The 983-nt window shown below is 58.7% G+C and overlaps 1 protein-coding gene and 1 non-coding gene across 2 annotated transcripts in view; one reads left to right on the top strand and one right to left on the bottom strand.

The window, feature by feature from the left end:
• Positions 1–983, top strand: part of LOC104996566 — a 6,235-nt gene that overhangs the window by 1,277 nt on the left and 3,975 nt on the right. Inside the window, exon 4 of the mRNA XM_010850851.1 lies at positions 841–972. Coding sequence (XP_010849153.1) covers positions 841–972 — 132 coding nt within the window. The remainder of the gene's footprint in view (positions 1–840; positions 973–983) is intronic.
• On the bottom strand, positions 745–815 carry TRNAG-GCC. Its single transcript has one exon. It is a non-coding gene; the product is annotated as a tRNA-Gly (tRNA).

Raw genomic sequence — 983 nt, 5'->3', positions numbered from 1 at the left:
CGCCAGCTCTCCTTCAGGAATGTAGACTTCACTCACGGGTGCCGGGCACTCAAGGCCTGGGGCAGGGGTGGCCTCTTCAAGACCCATGTGTCCTCAGGGGTCTCCAGTGGGGAGAATGAAGCCCTCGGGGGGGGGGGGCGGTCAAACAGCAGACTGTGGGAAAACGTCCGAAGCGGGGTGGGGTCCTGGCAGCGCCCGAGGTGCTGGATGCCTTCTCTGTGAGAACTGGTGAAGTGCAGGTCACGTGCTTTGGGTCTCAAAACGGCACCTGTCAACCTAGAGGGAAAGGTTTGTGGCGGAAGTATTGCCCCATATCCCCTGGCCTTTGGCCCTGAGGTCTGACCTCCGTCGTCAGCACCATTCCGATGGTACGTTTTATTTCTCTTTTTGTGGGAAGTGGAAGCCTGCAGACTGTAATCATTAGCCCAGACCAGGGGACAGAAGGGACTGTGGACCCCGGGAGGGGCAAGGCTACAAACCCTAGAGGAAACTGGAGGTGTTGGGGGAGGGGGGGTACAAAGCAGGAATGACCCCAGGCCCTCGACCTGCAGCAAGCCCAGGCCTAACCTCTAGCCCCCAAATTCAACCCAACTCTGTCTCAACTCCTGTAGCTCCCAAGTTTGTACTCAACAGTCAGTGAATCACTGTTACTTAGTCATTTTTAGGTATTTTAGAAAGTCATTTTTAAGGGGCGGGGGGAAGGAGGGAGGAAGAAAGGGGTTTAAAAGAAAACAGTCAGCCTTCTGCATTGGCCGGGAATCGAACCCGGACCTCCCGCGTGGCAGGCGAGAATTCTACCACTGAACCACCAATGCCTCAGCGGAGGCCCTTTTGAACTAGCTCGGTAGTCCTCTTCCGCCCCGCGCGGTTCCCCTCCCCTGCGCTCCGGAGCGGAGTTGCAGCCCCGTCGGGGCCCGGACCAGCGAGGAGGTTCCCCGAGGGGCCGCGCTTGGCTGAGACCCGAAAGCCCGAGTTCCGTCCTG

This window comes from Bison bison, unplaced genomic scaffold, assembly GCF_000754665.1.
Source record: "Bison bison bison isolate TAMUID 2011002044 unplaced genomic scaffold, Bison_UMD1.0 scf7180017864295, whole genome shotgun sequence".
Classification (NCBI taxonomy): domain Eukaryota; kingdom Metazoa; phylum Chordata; class Mammalia; order Artiodactyla; family Bovidae; genus Bison; species Bison bison.
Note: the sequence above shows the minus strand (reverse complement) of the source record. Positions and strands in the feature narration are given on the sequence as shown.